Here is a 21,070-nt window from a genome sequence, read left to right as displayed (position 1 = left end):
CCCCCCCCCCCCCTTTTGTTACTCAAAGCTTGCGTCTTTATTTAGCTCGTAGATCCAATAAATTCGAGATTTTGTCTCTTTTTATCAGTTAAAGTTTCGATTTTGCAATTGTACAGGACAAGCTTTTAGATCAGTCAAGTGTATCTCACCTTTTCCCTGTAACCAAGTACCTTGGATTGTTAGCTACTGGCATTACAGGTTTGTTTTATATCTCCGCTCCAAAACATTAGCTTTCAATATTTCTACAAAGCTTGTGTTTATCTAAAATCTGTAACCTTTTAATGGAATGATCCAGCTGATTCAAGGTCATTGGTGACACAAGCAAGAAATGAGGCGGCTGAGTTTAGGTTTCAATATGGATACGAGATGCCTGCCGACATTCTTGCTAAATGGTATACTTCATTTGTTTTCTTTTAGTTAGTTTTTTGTGGATTTAAGCTGTAACTTTCATCTTCCTCTACGCTTGTGAAAGTATGTAACTGAGGAAGTTTACTAATTTTTGCGGACAGGATTGCCGACAAGTCACAGGTCTACACTCAACATGCGTACATGAGACCTCTTGGAGTAGGCAAGTTTGCATTCACTTCCTTACCTATTGCATGTCTATATATTTGATTTGTGTATTGTCTTGCTAGTTATATTGAATTGAAGACAAAGGCTCATTTTTGGTTTTTGTCTTTCTGAAGTTGCCATGGTTCTTGGTATTGATGAAGAGAGAGGACCCCTGCTTTACAAGTGTGACCCAGCTGGACATTTTTACGGTCACAAGGTGATACCACTCTACTTGTTATGATGGCCTCTGCTTCCTCTCATCGTACACACATATTGATATCTAGGCTACTGCATTTACTGCTATCTTGCACTTGCTTCTTTTAAAAATTTAGGTTTTCTATTAATCGTATCTAACCAGAGATTGTACTGAGAAAAGCTCTCAATGTTTGTCTTATTGTTTCCTTACATAATTTAATCTGTTTGTTGAGAGCTAGGGGATTTGTTTTTTTGGTTGTTGTTATTGGTTCACTATGTAGGTGAAACAACCCATTGAGCACCTATTGACATAGATGGTAAATATGTACCTTCTGGACCATGTATCCACGATCTTAGGAAGGCTACAATGTCAGATGTTATTGTTGCATGGAAATAAGAGTCTCAACTAATAAGCAAACATATGATGCAGGCAACTAGTGCTGGTGTGAAAGAGCAAGAAGCTATCAATTTCTTGGAGAAGAAAATGAAAGAAAACCCTGCCTTCACATATGATGAAACAGTGCAGGTAAGTCACTGCCGATCCTCTTCCTTGTTTCCTCCTTTAGAGTTTGCATATAGGAAACAACTTTCAAAAAGCATTTAATACCATTTTTGTCTATCGGTGCTTCCTTTGCTATGTTTCATATTTGATATTTGCATTCACTTTTTAAAAGATTTATTAGGAACCAAGATTCTGAGAAAAATAACTTAGCTCATTATTTCTGTTCTGACATTGAGTTATCCTACTTTTGTAGACTGCCATATCCGCTCTGCAATCTGTTCTTCAAGAAGACTTCAAGGCAACTGAGATTGAGGTATCAATCTCTTGTACTCCTTTCTTGTATTTTATGTTTGCGAGAAAGTTGTATTTTACATCATATCAACGAATCTTTGTTAAAGCTTGTTAAATTAATGTAAATTCCTTTCCTGGACATTGTTTTTGGTTTTGGCAGGTGGGAGTTGTGAGAGCTGATAACCCTATCTTCCGCTCCCTGGAAACGGAGGAGATTGAGGAGCATTTGACGGCCATTAGTGAACGCGACTGATCACTTTTCGATGTAAACATTGAATCAGTCTTACTATGCATCTCTTTCTTTTGCTTCAAATCTTCAAGATTCACGACTATACACGGAACAACACGCACATTACATAGACTGAGAATCTTTCAAAAAGAACAAGAAAAAGGAAAGAGTAATTTGGAGAACTCTGAAAGTGATGTACCGATCAACAACTTGTAGATTCGCCGTAGATATGAATATGATCAAGAACTGCGATTACAAAAACTGGATGAGAGGCTGATCATTTCATTACCATTGGTCAATTCCTCACTTCTTTGTAATTGGTGATTTTAATCTCAATTATAAGAATTATTAGATAGATTACGCAGGAAAACTCTCAAACGTATAGTTGATTTCATAAATCAGGTTTAAATTAGTCAACCCTTAATAATTCTTATCTAAAATGTAAATTAAAGAAACATATAGAACCAAAGTATATAATTTGGCCATTTCACTTGCTAAGAAGTTAGAAGTGTATTTTTCCGAAAAATAATAAAAAGGTGTACTTTTAAAAATATAATCTCATGGAAAGGTATTTTCGGGAAAAATAAAAACAGATAGGACCAAATAAGATACGGGAAATTAAAACCCATAATAATTTCTTTGTTAGTTACAATTAGATAGAACCAAATAAGCAAATCTCTTTGTTACGACTTACACATTATATCTGTCTATATATTTAAAAAAAAAAAAAATAGATATGGCAAATTAAAAACCATGATTTCTTTTTGACAACAATAATGACGATGATTATTGATCTTTCTCGGGATTTGATAGAGGAGATACTCTCTAGAGTTCCCATAACGTCTCTACCAGCGGTGAGATCTGCTTGCAAAGGATGGAATGGTTTATCCAAGGATAAGAGCTTTACAAAGAGGTACCCATCTGATAAAGCAGCCAAAGAGTTTTTGTTGATCATGTTTTATGATTCTAGGGTTTCTCTAATTGGCGTCAATCTCCATGGAATCTTTAACCACGAAGATACATGTTGTATAAAGAAGATAGGTAAGTTACCTAACCAAGTCGAGATATCTGAAGTCTTTGAGTGTGACGGCGTCACCAAGTTCATGCCAAGGCTTGTGGCATGGAACCCGTACTTGGGGCAAGTCAGGTGGATTCTAGCTAGAAGAAAATTCCACATATTAGATAAGTTTGCTATTGGATATGACAACAGCAACAGCAACAGCCACAAAATCTTGTGGTTTTGGTTTCGTTACGAACAGATTACTAACAACCGAATAAATGATTGTGAAATCTACAGTTTTAAGTCTAATTCATGGAGGGCTCTTGATGTCTTTAATGATTGCGATATAGAGTCTCATCAACGCAGCGTGTCTTTGAAAGGAAATACTTACTTTGTTGCTCGGCAAAGTTTTGGGGAGAAAAAATATGGGTTAGTCTGTTTTGATTTCACAAGAGAGAGATTTGGACCTCATCTTCATCTGCCGTTTGACGACTATGCTTTCAACGATATTGTGACTCTATCTTCTGTTAGAGAAGAGCAACTTGCAGTGCTACTTAAGCGCAGATATACATATGAGTTGGAGATATGGATTACAACTAAGATCGAGCCCAACACAGTGTCGTGGAGGAAGTTCTTGGCAGTAAAAGATGAAAGCATCTTGAATCCAATAAGTAATATTGCACTTGAACGTTGTAGTTTCTTCGTTATCGACGAAGAGAGGAAAGCCGTGGTTGTTTGTGTTAGAGACAAAGAAAAAAGAAACAAGAACGTAGCTTACGTGATTCGAGAGGATGGATGCTACAAAGAAATGGTTCTCGGGGAATCCAATCATCCCCCACTTATGTGCTCTTATGTTCCAAGTTCGGTGCAGATCCATAAAGGTCCAGTACCTGCAGGTGGCAAAAGGAAAAGATGAGAGTCCTTATACTAGTCCATTAGTACTATTTACAATACCTTATCTGTTTCTTGCATATGATCCCTTTTGTCATTCATTTTTGTTTTGTTTTTTCTTCCGTCAAGTTCTTTTGATCAGAAACTAAAATTAGGTACTTATGGATCCGTTGTAGTTGGTATTGGATTTTCTCCTTTGTAGTTTTGATTTTGACAATTTCACCCATCCGGTGTTCTCTTTGTGATGCTGCATCGCATTATATAAAGCCAAATACTATCTGACATGTTACATGTGATACTGTATAAGGATCAAGAAAAAGACGTTAAGACTCAAGACCCATCATTTCTTGAATTGATTTTTTTTTCTTTTTCTTCTATCTACGTTGGTTTTTTACTGGGAGTAAAGTAAAAGAAGGCTAGTTTTTGACAGCGGTAGTATATATAGTTTATTAGTAGTAGTTATCATCAGAATCTAGACTGCAGTTTCGTGTGTAAAGGTTTACAAAAAGTAGGGGGTCGACTTCTTTTCTTGGGCCCAAATGAATTATAGTATAAGATGCGGCTGTGTAGGATACTCAATTCCTCCACATGTTAACTAAATTAAAAAGGGAGCAGCTAGTTTTAAGTCTACTTGGCCAACTCAAAACAGAACCACCGCTTTTCCCTGCAATCACAACAATATTGGTGACAACTGACAACCAAAGTGGCTCAAAATCTAGGAGATATTGGTCTAAAACAGATTTTTTTGAAAAATAAATTACTGTTACCTAAGAGATGCTCTTTTAATTTCCATTAGCAAGTTAGTTCCATCGTCGCAGCCTCGCAGGTATCCATTGACGTGGTGGACTCTCAAAAGTACTTAGACCTAACCAATCAGAGACATAAAAAGTGTAAATAATTGTCACGATCTCAAACATTGACCTCTTTAGGTCTGTACAAATTGTAGTGGAGTGTTCTACAAGTTCTAGTACAAATATATTCCTCTGCTTGCTGCTCTTAATTCATTTCATAGCCTTGAGCTGATGAATGAGACGGAACTTTAACCAATGCTTGGTTTCATCATTAATTACTGTGAATACTAAGAGAAAATAGCATAATCACGTTCCTAAAACTTAAAATTGTGAAGAAAAAAAAAATGATGTAACCACTAACCATTCATTATCATTATCAAGATAAAGCGATAAACAAAAGTAAAAACGAAAAAGCATCCTATTTGAAAATTGTTTTTGGGTCTTTGGTCTTTTTTTTTTTTTTAATTCTTTATAGTAATATATCGAAACCCATAATTTACGTTCTCTCAACTAATGAACTGTGTGGTGGTTGTGGTCTCTCTACTTTGATCATGTTTGGTCTTTCTATTATCCGATTTATATTCCCACCAATACCATGATGCCTATGGCCTATGGGGTAAGTAAGTTCCATGAAATACCAAAAGAAGCTGTACGGAAACTACACTGAGAACGAACTCCCGGTTTAAATTCTGCTAATACGACTGAGAGTTAACGGTCTAATCAAACCAAAGCTTGGTCCCCCCTATAAATTAGCAATCTAAACATCTCTCCCTCTCTACCACCACTTCGAATTTCCACCAACTCCATAGCCGGAGCGGAGCTCCGATCATGTCATCTTTCTCCGACGAAACAATCCCGGGCCACCAACCAATCGTCGTACGTATCTCTCTTCTTATTCTCATGAACTGATTAAAAACAGAAAACTGAATTAGATTTGTCTGCAAATTGCAGCTTGGTTGTGGTCAACTCTGTCTTGATTACTTAGTCACAGTATCGTCTTTCCCAAATCCCGATCAGAAGATCCGGTGCACGAGCTCCAAGGTCCATAACGCTCGCTTTGGCTAATGTTGTTGATTCTGCGTTGACTTTATATAATTTTGTAGTTCTGGAGAGATTTTTTAGTTTCTATGTGTTTTTATATTTGCAGGTCCAAGGAGGAGGAAACACTGGCAACTCTTTAACTTGTGTTGCTCGTTTGGGTTTGCCTTGTCGAATCTTAGCTAAGGTTTCTTTTTACAATTTCTCTTCTGCGTTCAAGTCTTTGGTACTGTTTTGGATATTTGTCTTGTTGTTAATGTAGTGGCGAGAAAGGTCATAGGAAAGTCAAAATTGTAGTTCTTACACTTTAGTAGGTGAAAATTATAGTTAGAAACTTAAAAAAAAATGTAGCCTTTGGACTTGAACCACCAAGACTAACCAAAGAACAAGTTATTGTTAGATAACAGAGTTTGTGTGTTTTCACAAGGAAATTTTGGATATGGTTTTAGGTTGCTGATGATTCTCAAGGCCGCTATATGGTTGAAGAACTCGAATCTAGCGGTGTGGATACTTCGTTTTGTTTGGTAAGATTATGATACAGAGTTTCTTTTTTGATACAATGTAATATCAATTCAATGTAAGATGATATAATAAAACACACAGCTCTTTTTGTTTACCTTTATCTCAGAATGCTAAAGATGGAGCTTCTCATTTTAATTACGTCATTGTAGATAACCAAACGTGGGTAAACATAACTTTTGTTGTGTGTTCTCTGATCTAGTTTTGAATTTTCCATTTTGCTAGTCATATAATGTTGATATATAGAACAAAAAAGCATGATGTTCTATCGAGTTTTGAAGTTTCATATAACAAAATTTATAGGAATACGCGTACGTGTATATACACTCCAGGATATCCTCCTTTGCTCCCAGATGACCTTACTGAATCTCTCCTTTTATCTGTGCTTGATGGAGTAAGAGTTCTTTATGTAAATGGAAGGTCCCGTGAAGCCGAATTGCTTCTTGCGCAAAAGGTGTGTGTTTTGCTCTCGTACGTACTTGAACGGTTTACCTAGTTCATTCAAGCATACCACATCATTTTATTCTTGAAACTTGTAGTAAGAGATTATTTTCTTGTGTCAGGCACATAGCAAGGATATATCCATCTTAATCAATGCAGAGAAAAGAAGGGCAGGGCTAGAGGAGCTCCTTAACTTAGCTGATTACGCCATTTGCTCTACTAACTTCCCTCAGGTGAGAGTGTTCTCGGAACGTATCTGTAATCTAACGGATCTATTGATTCATATATATAGGTTGTGATGTGACTAATAGAGCATCATATTCAAGCAAATTGGTATACGAGTTTCTTGTATTGACAGTTAGTGAAATCAGTTAGTATGATACCATAAAATTTGGAATCTGTGGTTATAAAGAGTGACAAAAGTTTCTAAAAAGCTGAAATATATGGAATCTATAACTTATGAGTTGAAATGAACCTATGGTGTAGTTTAAGCTGAACTAGATGGCTCATTTACTCTTTTCTGACACCTTAAACTCCGAAAATGTGTTGGTTTGTAACTCTAGTTACACATTTCTTGCATCAAATTGTGTCACACTTGGTGTATATAAACCTTAATAGTTGATTGGAAAAACAGGATTGGACAGAGTCACCATCATCTCCCAGTGCACTTCTCTCTATGCTCATTAGATTACCAAAGCTAAAATTTGTGATCATGACTTTGGGGGAACACGGTTGTGTGATGCTCGAGAGATGTTCCAATGGTTTGTTATTCTCGATTTCCCTATTTGTAATTATCCTATGATCACAGTTTTTTTTTTTTTTACTTCGGATCACTTATGTTCACCATAAATGGCCATTGGTGGTATCTACAGAGGTTTCAGGTTCAGAAGAAGAGAGAGACATAGATGAATTACACGAGTCACTGAAGCAAAGCACAGACTATACGAGTGTGTTACCGGTCTGCAATTCATCGGTAAATAAACGTTTTAAAGATCCATAATTTTCTAACAAGTTCCACTTTTTTTCTTAATGAATATATATCTTCATTTCTTTTACCATATTCAGCTAGTGACTAGACTGGCAGGGAATGTTACAGGGAGATTGGTTATAGTAACAGCTGAGAAAATACCTTCATCGGAGCTTATAGACACAACTGGTGCTGGAGATGCGTTTACCGGAGCTTTGCTCTATGGTAATACGCTTCACTACTAAACCAAGTGTTCACTAAATGCATTGAACCGGGCGTGAACCGACTACAATCTTCCTTCACGTTCCTTTTTTTTTTTACTTACAGGTTTGTGTACTGAAATGGCTACAGACAAAATGTTGACATTTGCATCTCGAGTCGTAAGTTTGGTTCTTCTTCTTTTCTTTTATTCCGACGCGATTTTTAAAAAGCTAGCGCCACACGCGTTTTGATAGGAATTGTGATTGAAGGATTTGCGTTTGAGATTTGTTGTAGGCTGCTTGCTGCTGCAGAGGTTTAGGAGCTCGAACTACTCTTCCGTTTCGTACTGATCCAAACCTTGCAACGTTCTTGGCAACACCACCGTAACTTGTCTTTTGTCTTCTTGACGTCTCAACTCAATAGACCCCAAGGTCTTTAAATTGCGTCTGTATTTTATTTTGTATGAAAATGAAATAAAAATAAAAGATTATATGTTGCGGGAAATGCCAAGTCAGATTCTCGTTTGTGTGACACCGTCTTACATTACGTGTACCATGTGAATAAAGTACCGATGGAAAAGAAATAATTCAATCATATTAGGTGTAAATGCCTAAATGGTAAGATATATAGCAATAAGAAATTACGAATGTCTAGTTTAATTATTATTAAAATAAAAATAAGTACAGAATAATCTGAGCTGGTTCTTTTTGTTGACAAAAAAAAATAAATAAAATAAAAATAAGTACAGGATAGTTTCACATATACTAAAGGAAAACAATTAAAGTTTTATTTTTACTTTCATTAATATACGATATCAGTTTCATTAATCGATACTTTAAAAATAAGATAAAACAATCTTTCGTTATATTAATATATAGTGTATCAGTTTTTTTATTGCTTGATACTAGTGTTCAAGAAAGTACTAAGTGATATGTAGGTATGACAATGACGTAGAACCTAAAGTCTAGAACGCCTAATCGGAGTTTGAGCGTTTACAACATATAATATTATATTTATATATTTAAAATTATATATAAATTTATGTAAAAATATATGTTAAAAATAATAAATCATAAATCATATACAAAAATTAGAAAAATACATTTATTTAATTTAGATTAATAGCATATGAACGTTTATAATTAAACCTTTAAATATATGTAGTCAAAAATTAAAAATATATATTAAAATAATATTATGTAATTATAGGTGGTTTAAACGGTCGTCTAGGCGTCTGTTGAGCGTCTAGAGTCTAGGCGGCGCCTATGCGACTATCTTGAACACTGCTTGATATATTAAAAAAATAGGAATAACAAATAATTTTAAAAAAAGCTATAATTGAAAGATACAGAATGACAAAAGATTTTATTTTTTGAAACGATATTTAATTTAAAATGAACAAATATTATTTTATATTTACATAAACTAAACAATTTATTGATTATTACTTATTAGACTCTTTAGATTCTAAAACGTTTGGCATTTACATAAACTGATAAGATCTTGTTGAATTTCGGTGTATAATAACTATGGTAAGATCTTTATACAATTAAGAAGAATGGATTAAAATACTGATAGTTTTCTTTATAAATAAAAAAAAAAATTGATATTTTCCCAAAAAATATATATCGCGAGCGGACAAAACTGGTTTAGCGTGTCGGAAGGAAACCTAGCTCCGTGATTATGCAAAATCAAAGGGTACTTTAGGAATATAATATATGTCTTAATCAATGTCTTAATTGTAAAATTTATGCTGTTTAAGTAAATTTACAAATTCAGACCAAATCATCCCCCACAGAAGAAGGTGGAACAAAGGAGGGAGGCACGAAAAAGGCCAAAAAAAAGAAAAGAAAAATTAATTATACTCAAAAACTATTCGGGGGGAAATTTTTTTTTTTTTTTTTTTTTTTTTTTTTTACAGAGAAACAAACGCGTTTTAGATTTGCAAAGTTTTGTTGTGTCTTCTTCTCCACACCAAATCTCAGTTTCTTTCAACTTCTTCTCTCTGAAGGTTTCTTTAAGCAGTTCATACAGCTCGTTTTGGTTCATTCTAGATCCACAAGTCTCCTGATCTGCGTAAACGAAATGGTAATATTAACTTCATTTTTTTTTATTGATTAAATCCAGTTTTAATTTGGGGGAAATGAATTAATTTGGATCATCTAAATTTCTGGATCATGTCTTTGTGCTGTCTTTGAGATTTGACTTCAGACTACGACTTTGGTTTGACGATTTGGTCTAAATCTTGTCTGAATCTTCGTTTCATAAGCTATATTTTTGATTTTTCGCCATTTCGTATGACTGGGTTATTATAGTCTAATATAGTGGCAATGTAAATGTACCGAGTTGTGATTGCCGTAAAAGAAGCTATTCTTTAGTTCTTCTTTTAAGCTGAGATAAGTACTCTGTGGAAGTAGTGAAATGAATTTGACACCCCCTTTTGTTTTTCTACAGGTTGCTAATTTCAATCCTTCAGTTGGGTCGTTTGTGTGGGTAGAGGATCCTGATGAAGCATGGATTGATGGTGAAGTTGTCGAAGTTAATGGTGAAGAGATCAAAGTTCTCTGCACGTCAGGGAAACATGTACGTGTGCTTCTTTTAGAATCACAAGAAAACTTTTGTCAAAGCAGTTTTTGATTTTCCTATTTTCGGAAAAATCAGGTTGTTACGAAAATCTCTAATGCTTATCCTAAAGATGTGGAAGCGCCAGCATCTGGAGTGGACGACATGACAAGACTTGCTTATTTGCATGAACCTGGAGTTTTACAGAATTTGCATTCAAGATATGATATAAATGAGATTTATGTGAGTTAATCCCTCCTATTTGGTTTAGAGTATATATATGCACTCTAGATATGTGTGGACTAAAACTTTTATTTACTTCCAGACTTATACAGGAAGCATACTGATTGCTGTTAATCCATTTAGAAGACTTCCGCATCTATATAGTAGCCATATGATGGCTCAATATAAAGGAGCTGCCTTAGGGGAGCTTAGTCCACATCCATTTGCCGTCGCAGATGCTGCATATAGGTTTTTTTTTAATGCACACTGGCAGAGCGTTTTGTTTTTTGTTGTTGTTGTTGATCCTGATATGTAAAATTGCTTGTTTTCTCGCTTCGGTCTAATGCAGACAGATGATTAATGACGGAGTAAGTCAATCTATTCTGGTTAGTGGAGAAAGTGGTGCTGGTAAAACTGAAAGCACAAAGTTGCTTATGAGATATCTTGCTTACATGGGAGGTAGAGCTGCTTCTGAGGGAAGAAGTGTTGAACAGAAAGTCTTGGAGGTGAAAAAAAGCATCATCTATACTTTCATTTAGTCAAATCCTGTTTTCTAGATTAGTGAACAAATAACTGAAACTTAACGACTTCAGAGGATAGTCAAATATTCATTTTCCCTGTTCATGAGCATCTGTAGAGTGAACAAATAACTAAAACTTCAAAAAAACTAATGCTAGTTAGTAGTCATCCATATTAAGGAAAACTTAATAGTCTATATGCTCACTTCTTTATGCAAATGATGTTGTTCTTTTCTTTTCTTGCTTTGACTTGTTTCTTATAAGCTTCTTAATTGTGTCTTTTATTCAGTCGAATCCTGTTTTAGAAGCGTTTGGAAATGCAAAGACTGTCAGGAACAATAATTCCAGGTAACATAGTTTCCTCATTTCTCTATTAGTTGAGATTTTCCCTGCCACTTTACGTGTTTTTAAATTTTTATTTGTGTACTTTATAGTCGTTTTGGTAAGTTCGTGGAGATTCAGTTTGACGAAAAGGGAAGGATATCAGGAGCTGCCATAAGGACGTATTTGTTGGAAAGATCACGTGTTTGTCAGGTCTCTGATCCTGAAAGAAACTATCACTGTTTCTACATGATTTGTGCTGCTCCAGAAGAAGTAAGTTTTGTAATTTACTTCGGAGTATGTAACACTGGATAACTTGTCGAGTATCTGAGCCTTGTTTGGCATATGAACGCATATCTTGTTTTCTGAAATGATGTATTTCTACTATCAGGATGTGAAGAAATTCAAGCTGGATAAACCAAAGACATACCACTATCTCAATCAGTCTAAATGTCTAGAGTTGGATAGTATAAATGATGCAGAGGAATATCATGCCACAAGACGGGCTATGGATGTCGTCGGGATCAGTACCGAGGAGCAGGTACTCATCACAGATCTCCATCAGTTAGATTTTAGCCAAAGCTGCTATATTTGTCTCTGTAAACAGATTCTATACTTTACTGATATCTTGTTTCAGGATGCTATTTTCAGCGTCGTGGCGGCTATTCTACATCTCGGGAATGTTGAATTTGCTAAGGGAGCAGAGATTGATTCATCGATTCCCAAAGATGATAAATCCTTGTTTCATCTGAGGACTGCAGCTGAGCTTCTCAGGTAAAATGCCTCGACTAGTAGAGCGAAAATGTTGGTTTTCTTTTGTTTTCTTCTATTTTGGGACTGAAGTAGGTTTCCTTGTTTATATCGTCTTCCTTTCCAGCTGTGATGAAAAAGCACTTGAGGATTCTCTGTGCAAGCGTATCATGGTAACTCGTGATGAAACTATCACTAAAACTCTTGATCCAGAAGCTGCTACTCTTAGTAGAGATGCTTTGGCTAAAGTCATGTACTCAAGATTGTTTGACTGGTGGGTTTCATGATTCTATCCCTGATGAAGATATTCAGTAGCTGTTTCTCCTTATTTGAAGGAAAACGCCTCAAAGGTGCTTTGTCATCATTTTATATACTAATCCTTTATGGTCTTGCAGGCTTGTTGACAAGATAAATAGCTCAATTGGTCAAGATCCTGATTCAAAGTATTTGATTGGTGTTCTTGATATTTATGGATTCGAGAGTTTCAAGACAAACAGGTGCTTAAGTGGTATGCTTGTTGTTTTCATAATTGGTTAGATGGGTTCCTTTAGTGGATTGAACTCTAATACTTCGCCATAATATATGGGTCTGATCAGTTTGATAGTCAAGCTAGTGCTTGTTTTTAACATGGACGATTCAGATTTTCTTACAGCCTATCAAATTGTGAGCTTGTGAGGTTATCCGACTAAGTTTGTTTTGTAAGGAGAGTACTGTTAGATATGTAGACATATATATATGTCAATATAGAATGCAGCTGATGAAACATTTTTGATAAAGAATTATTCATGACTGTTTCTTGTTGTTTCTTTGGCCTAATACTTACAATCTCAAGTTTCATTACAGTTTTGAGCAATTTTGCATTAATTTGACCAATGAAAAACTTCAACAGCATTTTAATCAGGTTTGATTAGAAGAAACTCTTACACTTTTCAATTATTTGTCTTTTCTAAATTCTGTAGTGCCTATTGTTCTGAGATGTGACACTTCTTTCCGTGCAGCATGTCTTTAAAATGGAGCAAGAGGAATATAAGAAGGAAGAGATCAACTGGAGCTATATAGAGTTCGTAGACAATCAAGATATTTTAGACCTAATAGAAAAGGTTTGATGATACCTTTCTGTATATTTAGCTTATTCAGAATAGTCTTGCGATACTCTTAAAGCATTAAAGCGTCCAAGCCTTTCTGTATGCTCATTCTTGGTGTTTGTTTCTTATTTTTGTGTTCAGAAACCTGGAGGTATTATTGCTCTGCTAGATGAAGCTTGGTGAGTATGAAACCCAAGCTATTGATTCTGAACTCTTTCATTTATTCTACAATCTAAGATTTATGCCCGTTAATTACTGTGCTTTCAGTTTGCTTTCTCAATTTTGGTTTTCTTTCTGAGCAATATAGCTGAAGTGAGACTTTTGCCGTGCAGCATGTTTCCAAGGTCAACTCATGAAACTTTTGCACAGAAGCTATACCAGACATTTAAAAACCACAAGCGCTTTACCAAGCCAAAATTAGCTCGTAGCGACTTCACCATTTGCCATTATGCTGGTGATGTGAGCAGCCGTTGCTTTCATTGGTTCACATGATTGTGAAAAAATGTTCCAAGAAATTTCAGTAATTGTTCCATAGTTATATGGTCTAACAACCATTGGGTATTGTTCCAGGTCACTTATCAGACAGAACTTTTCCTGGACAAGAACAAAGATTACGTAATTGCCGAGCATCAAGCATTGTTAAATTCTTCTAGTTGTTCCTTTGTAGCAAGTTTGTTCCCACCAGCGTCTGATGATTCCAAACAATCAAAATTCTCATCTATAGGTACCCGTTTCAAGGTGAGTCTGACCTTTGGTTTCCAATTTTGACTTTACATAGTTTATTAAAATAATTTGGTCACTTAATTCCATTTTGTGCTTCTTTTCAGCAACAACTGGTCTCATTGCTCGAGATTCTCAATACCACGGAGCCACACTATATTCGTTGTATAAAACCAAATAACCTTCTGAAGCCTGGCATCTTTGAGAACGAAAACATTTTACAGCAATTACGTTGTGGGGTACGAATGACATTCTCTTTCGATTTTGTAGTTCAGTTTCTCGTGAAAATTTCTATTTCTGAAAGAAGGATATTGTTTGTGTTCATGACTTTAGGGAGTGATGGAGGCAATCAGGATTAGTTGTGCTGGCTATCCTACTAGGAAACATTTTGACGAATTCTTGGCCAGATTTGGTATTCTTGCTCCAGAAGTCTTGGTAAAGAAGTAAGATGTTCCCTCTTAGGAGTTCCATTTGGTGAGTGATACAGTACGTTGACATGTCTTAACTGATTCCTTTTATAACAGCTCTGATGACCCTGCTGCATGCAAGAAGCTTCTGGACAAAGTGGAACTCGAAGGATACCAGGTAATTGCCTCCTCAAGGTTTTTTCATTGTATAAGCTACATAGATTGGAGCACTGACATTTTACTTGTGTAGATTGGCAAGACAAAAGTTTTTCTTAGGGCTGGACAAATGGCAGACTTGGATACCCGAAGGACTGAGGTCTTGGGAAGATCAGCAAGCATAATTCAGAGAAAAGTTCGGTCATATCTTGCTAAAAAGAGTTTCATCGTTCTGCGTAATTCTGCTAAACAAATTCAGTCAGTTTGCAGAGGTATTTCAATGTTCTGCCGAACATGTCTATTATTCTTAGTCATTTTCCTTTAATTTAAATTCTTGACTGACTTGTGTCAAACCTATGTATCTCTCTTTTTGTCAGGTTATCTCGCTAGAAGTATATATGAAGGCATGCGCAGGGAAGCAGCTGCTTTAACAATCCAGAGAGACTTGCGTAGGTTTCTGGCTAGAAAGGCTTACACAGAGCTATTTTCTGCTGCTGTTTCGGTTCAAGCTGGTATGCGTGGTATGGTTGCCCGGAAAGAACTATCTTACAGAAGGCAGACCAAAGCTGCAATAATAATTCAGGTACAACTAAATCAACATCGCAGACGTGTGGTACTATTAGAAGGTCAACTCGTCAGAGAACACCAATGTTCATAATGAGATTGGTTGTTTCATACACGACGACGAAACAGTTGTTCTCTCTGTCATATTCTGATCGTGGTAATGTTTAATGTTATTATAGACTTGGTGTCGTGGATACTTGGCTCGACTACATTACAGAAAACTAAAGAAAGCAGCTATCACGACCCAATGTGCATGGAGATCAAAGATTGCTCGTGGAGAACTTCGAAAGCTTAAGATGGTGAGATGTGGTTTCTTTCTGTGTCTAGTGTTGTTCCATGGTCTTTTGTCTCAGAGGCTCACTTGCGGAGATATAGTTTTGCATGAAATTAACTGACCTTTTTTTCTAATTTGAATTTTACACATAGGCTGCTCGAGAAACTGGAGCACTTCAAGAAGCCAAGAACAAGCTAGAGAAGCAAGTTGAAGACCTGACTTGGAGATTGCAGTTAGAGAAACGGATTAGGGTGAGATTGCTGTTTGAAGAACCAGATTTTGTTTTTGGCAAATCTACCCCTAATTTCTTTGAGTTTCTTGCATTTTATGAAGTTTGTTGAGATTTTTTGCATCCTCTTTCAACGTTGCAGACTGACCTGGAAGAGGCCAAAAAACAAGAAAGTGCAAAAGCGCAGTCTTCTTTGGAGGAATTGCAACTTAAGTGCAAAGAAACTGAGGCATTGCTTATTAAAGAACGTGAAGCTGCCAAGAAAGTTGCCGAGATTGCCCCAATTATTAAGGAGATTCCTGTGGTTGATCAGGAATTAATGGACAAGATCACAAATGAAAATGAAAAGCTGAAGGTTTGTGAAACTTTTTAAAGTTGTAGCGTACTTACTGGCGAAGAGCCAAAATATGCAATATTTGAGAACACTAATTACACAGATCTCTCCAAATTACAAACTCTGCTGAAAAACGATGTCTTTTTGTCTGAATTGCTCGTCTTATACAGGGTATGGTGAGTTCACTGGAAATGAAGATCGATGAGACAGAGAAAAAACTTCAAGAGACCACCAAGATTAGCCAGGATAGACTAAAGCAAGCATTGGAGGCTGAATCTAAACTAGTGAAGTTGACGACTGCAATGCAAAGGTATCCTTTGTAATAGTCTAATCTCCCGGAGCATTGTTGGGAACTCTTGGGGGTGATTCCTTACTTGCCTTGTTCGAATTATGTCTGATGTTTCATCTGCAGGCTTGAAGAGAAAATATTAGACATGGAAGCTGAGAAGAAAATTATGCATCAGCAAACAATCTTAAGCACTCCTGTGAGGACAAACCTAGGACATCCTCCAACTGTACCTATTAAGGTAGAAAGTTTCTCTGCAACTCTCGAATGTATTCGTTGAGCTACCTTCTCACCAGCCATTAGATGTTAACTTTGTCTTCATTCTGTTTGTAGAATCTGGAAAATGGCCACCAAACAAACTTGGAAACCGAGTTCAATGTATAGTTCCTCCAACCAGCTATCTCGGTCACTTGTTTCTCATCATGTTTTTTTTCCAATAGTTTATTGATCTGTGAAGTCTATTTTCTAGGAAGCCGAGTTTACAACACCAGTTGATGGCAAGCCTGTTAAATCTGCTGCAGAACGTCAAATTGTATGTTGTCCAATTACTTCATAGTTATATATCTTCACAAAGCTGTTAGTAACTAATTCTGCTAACTTGATTTGTATTGTCACTGCAGATGAATGTTGATGCTCTCATTGACTGTGTAAAAGACAACATCGGTTTCAGTAATGGAAAACCTGTGGCTGCATTTACGATATACAAGTGTCTACTTCACTGGAAGTGTTTCGAATCTGAGAAGACTAATGTGTTTGATCGTCTGATTCAGATGATTGGTTCTGCAATCGAGGTAATTGAGAATGCATTTCTTTACATTGTTTCAGTGTAGGATTTACACACATGATGGGATATTGGTCTGTCCAAGATCTAAATTTCTTTGAAATGTCTTAAGAACTTTGTCTGTAGTGTGGCTTTGTCATTTGCTTATCTGAAATATTGATTATGCAAGATCATGATCAAGATTACTTAAACTTGGAAGTTTCACCTTTCTGATGATATTTTCAGAATGAGGATGACAATAGTCACTTGGCGTATTGGTTGACAACCACATCGGCACTACTATTTTTGCTTCAAAAAAGTCTTAAAACCGGGGGCAGCGGAGGAACACAAAGCAAGAAGCCACCAGCTTCAACTTCTTTGTTTGGAAGGATGGCCATGGTTTGTATTACAATTTTTCTTGAGTTAATATGACTTTTCGGTTTAACTTTTGCTTATGATATCACTCTTAACGATCTTCTCTCCCTGTCTTGTTCACCAGAGCTTCCGCTCGTCACCCGCTTCAGGCAACCTTGCTGCAGCAGCAGAAGCTGCTGCTCTTGCAGTGGTCCGACCAGTGGAGGCCAAGTACCCTGCTCTGCTTTTCAAGCAACAGCTTGCAGCCTATGTTGAGAAAATGTTTGGGATGGTTAGGGATAACTTGAAGAAAGAGTTATCAATTTTACTTTCTCTATGCATTCAGGTTTGTTGCTGGATTCTTTGTATCATAATGTTCTGATGCTTTTTTTTTGCCCCTCCCTTTTGATGATAGATTTGTTTTTCTAAATGAAAACTTCAGGCACCGAGATCTTCTAAAGGAGGTATGCTAAGATCTGGTAGGTCCTTTGGAAAAGATTCTCCTGCAGTTCACTGGCAAAGCATTATCGACGGTCTCAATTCGCTTCTTGTCACATTGAAAGAAAATCATGTAAGGGAAATTATAGTGTTTACATTGGCATTGTACTGTGTGTTCTCACTCCAATACATGGATTCTCATATTTTACATGACATGTTCAGGTTCCTTTAGTTCTCATCCAGAAGATATACTCTCAAACTTTCTCTTTCATCAACGTACAACTTTTCAACAGGTAAGTTTAATTCTGGTTGACGTATTTATTACAAAACTATGCACTTTGTGTCCTGACTTACATGGCTTTTTCTGGTAACTTACAGCCTCCTTCTGCGTAAAGAGTGCTGTACATTTAGCAATGGTGAATTTGTAAAATCCGGGCTTGCCGAACTAGAGCTATGGTGTTGTCAAGCCAAAGAAGTAAAATTTCTTAGTCATCATTTCTTACTAAAATACTTTTGAGATCCTCCTATTAAAATTATTCTTCTTTTCGGTGACTTGGCAGTATGCTGGGCCGTCTTGGGAAGAACTGAAACATATCAGACAAGCCGTTGGGTTCTTGGTATGTTATACTTCCTACATTCATGTTAATAATCCATAGACTAGTTAGCGTAGCGACAGTTTTCAGTTGAACTCAGGTTGGTCCATATAGGAAAATTTAGTTGTTTCTTGATAATCATTGATCCTTTAAACTACAATAACATTACTTTATTCTTCTTCTTTTTTTGCCTGCAGGTTATCCACCAGAAATACAGAATCTCATACGATGAAATAGCAAACGATCTTTGCCCGGTAAGGCTCTAAGTTTCAAGTTTCTAGAAACACACTTGATGGTCAATCTAATTGCCTAACATTCTCTTCTTTTTTTCTTTCATATTTTTACAGGTCCTTAGTGTCCAGCAGCTTTACCGTATTTGCACCTTATACTGGGATGATAGCTATAACACCCGAAGCGTCTCACAAGAAGTACCTAAAACTTTTCTTTGACTTCCAACCTGAAATTAAAATTATCAATTTTCTTGTTCAGTTTGGAACCTTTGTAGAGATGCTGAACAAAAATCAAAATATATCGCAGGTTATATCGAGTATGCGTGCACTCATGACAGAGGAATCCAATGATGCAGATAGTGATTCATTCTTGTTGGATGATGATTCCAGGTAAGACTATGTCTTTTGATATGCAAAGAAAACATACACTTCTAACAAGTTTTAAGGTTTGGGATTTATAATGATCCAAGATCCATCCTTTACAGCTAACTTCAATTTGTTTTGGTAACTGTTAATTTTGCAGCATTCCTTTCTCAATCGATGATATCTCAAGTTCGATGGAAGAGAAGGACTTTGTAGGAATTAAACCAGCAGAAGAACTTCTTGAGAATCCAGCATTTGTATTCTTGCACTAAGTTCTTGAAAGTTGAGAAGCTCAGATTCTGAAAAAGCTCTTCCTCTGTGATATTTTTTAGTTTGAGGTGGAAGAGGGAGGGGCCTTCCTGAACCAAAAGGAAAAGAAGATGGGAAAAGGTGTAAATTCCTCTTTGTTTTGGATGTTTTCTGTAATTCTCAACTATTCATTTATTTATTATTTTTGACCTCAAGTTTTCCGTTTTTTTTTTATAAAGGTTTTTAGAGTGACCATATTATATGTTGAAAAGTTGAAGATCCCTTTGTTTGTTGTACAAAGTTTTAAGAACAGTACAGGCTCCATTATATGATTCATTAAGTGGTTTTTTTTGGAACATATGATGCTTCATTTGTTTTTTCTTCTCAATTTCTTTTTGGTATAGTTTTTAGTTGGAATGAATAAGCATTACTCCTTCGACGCAGCCTTACTCCTCTTCATGCCGAGGTCGAGGCCCTTATTTGGGCTATGCGATGCATGATTGGGGCGGATAATCAATCTGTAATCTTTCTCACCGACTGCTCGGATTTAGTGAAGATGGTGTCTTCGCCAACAGAGTGGCCAGCTTTTCTACCTTATTTGGAGGACATTCAGGCAGATAAGGAGGAGTTCGTTGCCTTCAACCTAGTTTACGTCCCACGCGCACAGAATGGTAAAGCGGATAATTTAGCACGGCGAGTCCGCAAGCTTCCGCAACAAGTTACCTACGTTAACAATGTTCCTTCGAATTGGCTGTTTTGAGTCAATTTTATTGTTGTNAAAAAAAAAAAAAAAAAAAAAAAAAGAATAAGCATCAGCAAAGACAAATTAAAAGACAATAGACAAACCGTTAAAAGACAAATTAAACGACAGTTTTGGGATGGGTTGTTGGCTTGTTGCCAACTTTCAACTTTCAAAGAGCGACTCGCAAGTGTAAATATATGAGTTTGACATATTAACATGTTATGGGAGAACAAAAAGACTCTCGAGAGCTCAAGTAAGATTTAGGCTACGCAACTGGCCAAGGAGTCTAGAAATCGGGGGAGGCGATGGAAGCGGAAGAGAAAATCGAGTTTTGAGCTTGGTCAAAAATATGATTTGTGGTCAGTTTTGTGAGCTTAGAAGCTCAATAAATTCTTTCTTTCTCAGACTGAAAATTTCAAGAAGCGGGTGCGATAAGGCGAGGGATGGTCCCAATTGAAGGTTTTTTGTAAAGGACGAACCGGAGAGAGGCGGGACCTCCAACGAAAGGTCGAAACATCCTTAATATTTTTCAATGATGATTTTTTGTTTTTGTTTTGGCTAGTATCTTTCAAAACACATGATATTTTTCTAATGGCTGCCATGCTCAAAGGTACAAGGTGCAGCAGCCATCATACCATTTCAACATCTCATATCCTTTCAAAACATTAAAACATATCTAGTATTATTCAGTTTTTATCCAGTTTGAATATGATTTATTGTGGTACCAAGAGGACATCTTATTACAGGACCAAATTACAACTGTAGTTTTTTCACCTTATTGAGTTGTTATTCCAATGTGGCTTCGAAAGCTGTCACCGTTCATAATATTGTTCTCTAGTTTGCGTCGTTCTTTTGACCCAATTCCAATTTAACAAAAAAAAACAAAAATTTGGTGAATTCATCGGCATCCAAACAAAAATTGGTCTATCTAATATTTTTTTTTTTAATGTAACAATCAAAAATTTGGATAATAGAATATTGACTGATTTTTATATAATATTTCATCGTTTATGTTTGTTCAAAATAAAAAATTCAGTTTATATGAAAATGAATATTAGTCATTCTCGAATTCAAAGATATCACCATCCATCCTTTCTTTGAACTACCTCTCACTAGCACAACAATGTTTGGTCCAAACAATATTTATGGCTATAAAAGAACAAAATCAAGATGGGATTCTGTGGTAAATTTTGAATAGTTAAGGTTATCGTCTATTTATTGGTTCCTCATGTCACAATGTTAGGATCACGATCCAAACGAAATTAAAATCCAATTTATTTTTCTTTTCATTCAATA

At 36.1% G+C, this 21,070-nt stretch overlaps 3 protein-coding genes and 1 pseudogene across 5 annotated transcripts in view; all 4 read left to right on the top strand.

Moving 5' to 3' along the window:
* Positions 1-2,124, top strand: part of LOC104771544 (proteasome subunit alpha type-6-B) — a 2,549-nt gene extending 425 nt beyond the window's left edge. Inside the window, exons 3-9 of the mRNA XM_010496080.2 lie at positions 117-198; positions 296-392; positions 510-568; positions 687-769; positions 1,178-1,273; positions 1,503-1,562; positions 1,701-2,124. Of these exons, the coding sequence (XP_010494382.1) occupies positions 117-198; positions 296-392; positions 510-568; positions 687-769; positions 1,178-1,273; positions 1,503-1,562; positions 1,701-1,793 (570 nt within the window). The 3' untranslated portion in view covers positions 1,794-2,124. The remainder of the gene's footprint in view (positions 1-116; positions 199-295; positions 393-509; positions 569-686; positions 770-1,177; positions 1,274-1,502; positions 1,563-1,700) is intronic.
* On the top strand, positions 2,427-3,851 carry LOC104771543 (putative F-box protein At3g19560). The gene has a single exon (XM_019242145.1). It carries the CDS (start codon positions 2,546-2,548, stop codon positions 3,683-3,685), a length of 1,140 nt encoding a protein of 379 aa, XP_019097690.1. The 5' UTR covers positions 2,427-2,545; the 3' UTR covers positions 3,686-3,851.
* Positions 4,985-8,177, top strand: LOC104771541 (ketohexokinase-like). 3 transcript variants are annotated; one of them, XM_010496076.2, is made up of 12 exons: positions 4,985-5,327; positions 5,403-5,492; positions 5,599-5,676; positions 5,939-6,013; positions 6,118-6,170; positions 6,312-6,462; positions 6,572-6,682; positions 7,084-7,210; positions 7,322-7,422; positions 7,515-7,641; positions 7,744-7,796; positions 7,912-8,176. In XM_010496076.2, the coding sequence occupies exons 1-12, from the start codon at positions 5,280-5,282 to the stop codon at positions 8,002-8,004; spliced, it is 1,107 nt and encodes a 368-aa protein (XP_010494378.1). In that variant the 5' UTR covers positions 4,985-5,279; the 3' UTR covers positions 8,005-8,176. The 3 variants fall into 3 exon arrangements, with proteins under 3 accessions (XP_010494378.1, XP_010494380.1, XP_010494379.1); XM_010496078.2 differs by lacking the exons at positions 7,744-7,796; positions 7,912-8,176 and having other exon boundaries at positions 7,546-7,655; XM_010496077.2 differs by lacking the exons at positions 4,985-5,327; positions 5,403-5,492 and having other exon boundaries at positions 6,093-6,170; positions 7,912-8,177.
* LOC104771540 lies at positions 9,506-19,390 on the top strand (annotated as a pseudogene).

This window comes from Camelina sativa, chromosome 20 (genome assembly GCF_000633955.1).
Source record: "Camelina sativa cultivar DH55 chromosome 20, Cs, whole genome shotgun sequence".
NCBI classification, from domain to species: Eukaryota; Viridiplantae; Streptophyta; class Magnoliopsida; order Brassicales; family Brassicaceae; genus Camelina; species Camelina sativa.
Note: the sequence above shows the minus strand (reverse complement) of the source record. Positions and strands in the feature narration are given on the sequence as shown.